This window comes from Perkinsus marinus, assembly GCF_000006405.1.
Source record: "Perkinsus marinus ATCC 50983 genomic scaffold scf_1104296929118, whole genome shotgun sequence".
Lineage (NCBI taxonomy): Eukaryota > Perkinsozoa > Perkinsida > Perkinsidae > Perkinsus > Perkinsus marinus.
The window spans coordinates 85-1,178 of NW_003216598.1; the positions used below are offsets into that span (position 1 = coordinate 85).

Below are 1,094 nucleotides of genomic sequence, written 5' to 3' on the forward strand. Positions count from 1 at the left end.
AAGTGGAATGGACAAATATCAAACCTAGCCAAAGACTAAGACTCAAAACAAGTGCCCGAAAGATCTGGACCCAACAGCCTCTACTACGGCGCCGCTTCCATTCTGCTGAGTTCACCAGGGTGCTCCCGAGACCACCTCATGCGGATATTGAACAACTCAGTCTTCACTTCAAAATAAACTAAGAGAAATTGATTACTGATATCCAGCCATAACTACCGTTGAATTTCTATAACAGTATTTAAAATGCTACAAACCGTCGATGCAATATGCCGCCTATATATTCTGCGACCTTGGCTTCTTCGAAGTGGCATACATATCAAAAGCGTCCATCTCTCGCGACTCGTCTGCAGCATTCACTAGCTCCACCGCGGTAGAGTCATCAACAATCGTTTGCTGAGCAAATGACAGTATTACACCACATGCTGCCCACAGGCAAAATGCTAGAGTAAAAGCTGTGACACGATCGCCCACGAGCCACACCACCAAACACACAACTGCCGGCCCGAGACCCTTCCCTAGGTCATCCATCAGCGTGAATGCAGCAAATACTGTGCCCCTTGTTTTAGCCGAATTCACATTCATGAGAATACCCTTGATATTCGGACCAGATACAGCAGCCAGACCGCCCAGAACAACCCATAGTGCGGGATAGGAGTACCCACGCAATAATATAATCATGGGGGCCGGCGCCAACATATTCGTCAACGCTATGAATCTTGGCAAATCTTGTCGCCTATTGTTGTAAATACGCTGACCAATATCACCACCAAGCATAGAGAACACTAAACAGGAGACCCCGAAGGCAACAAGCACGCCAGTGGCCTGATGTACAGTCAAACCAAGGTCGCTAGAGAGGTAGTCGGGGAGAAAAGTGCTGACCACAGACCACGCCATGCATCCCGGCAACGACTGGGTGAATAGTATCCGATTGGTCGGAACCTCCAAAACCGCCGAGAATTTCGACATGGTCAAATCCGCCAACCTGTATTAATGAGATCATTCAATACAGGATAGCAACACTCCTACCTAAACCTAGTATGAGCCGACGCATCGCCTTCCCAAGTGCCGAGGTCTCAGCCCCTTGTATTCCATAC

General features: G+C 48.4%; 1 protein-coding gene across 1 annotated transcript; it reads right to left on the reverse strand.

Annotated features, from left to right (window-relative positions):
• Positions 1 to 273: 273 nt before the first annotated feature.
• On the reverse strand, positions 274 to 966 carry Pmar_PMAR025312 (conserved hypothetical protein; the record flags this gene model as incomplete). Its single annotated transcript, XM_002787936.1, has 1 exon — positions 274 to 966. The coding sequence occupies one exon, from the start codon at positions 964 to 966 to the stop codon at positions 274 to 276; it is 693 nt and encodes a 230-aa protein (XP_002787982.1).
• Between the last annotated feature and the right edge of the window lie 128 nt (positions 967 to 1,094).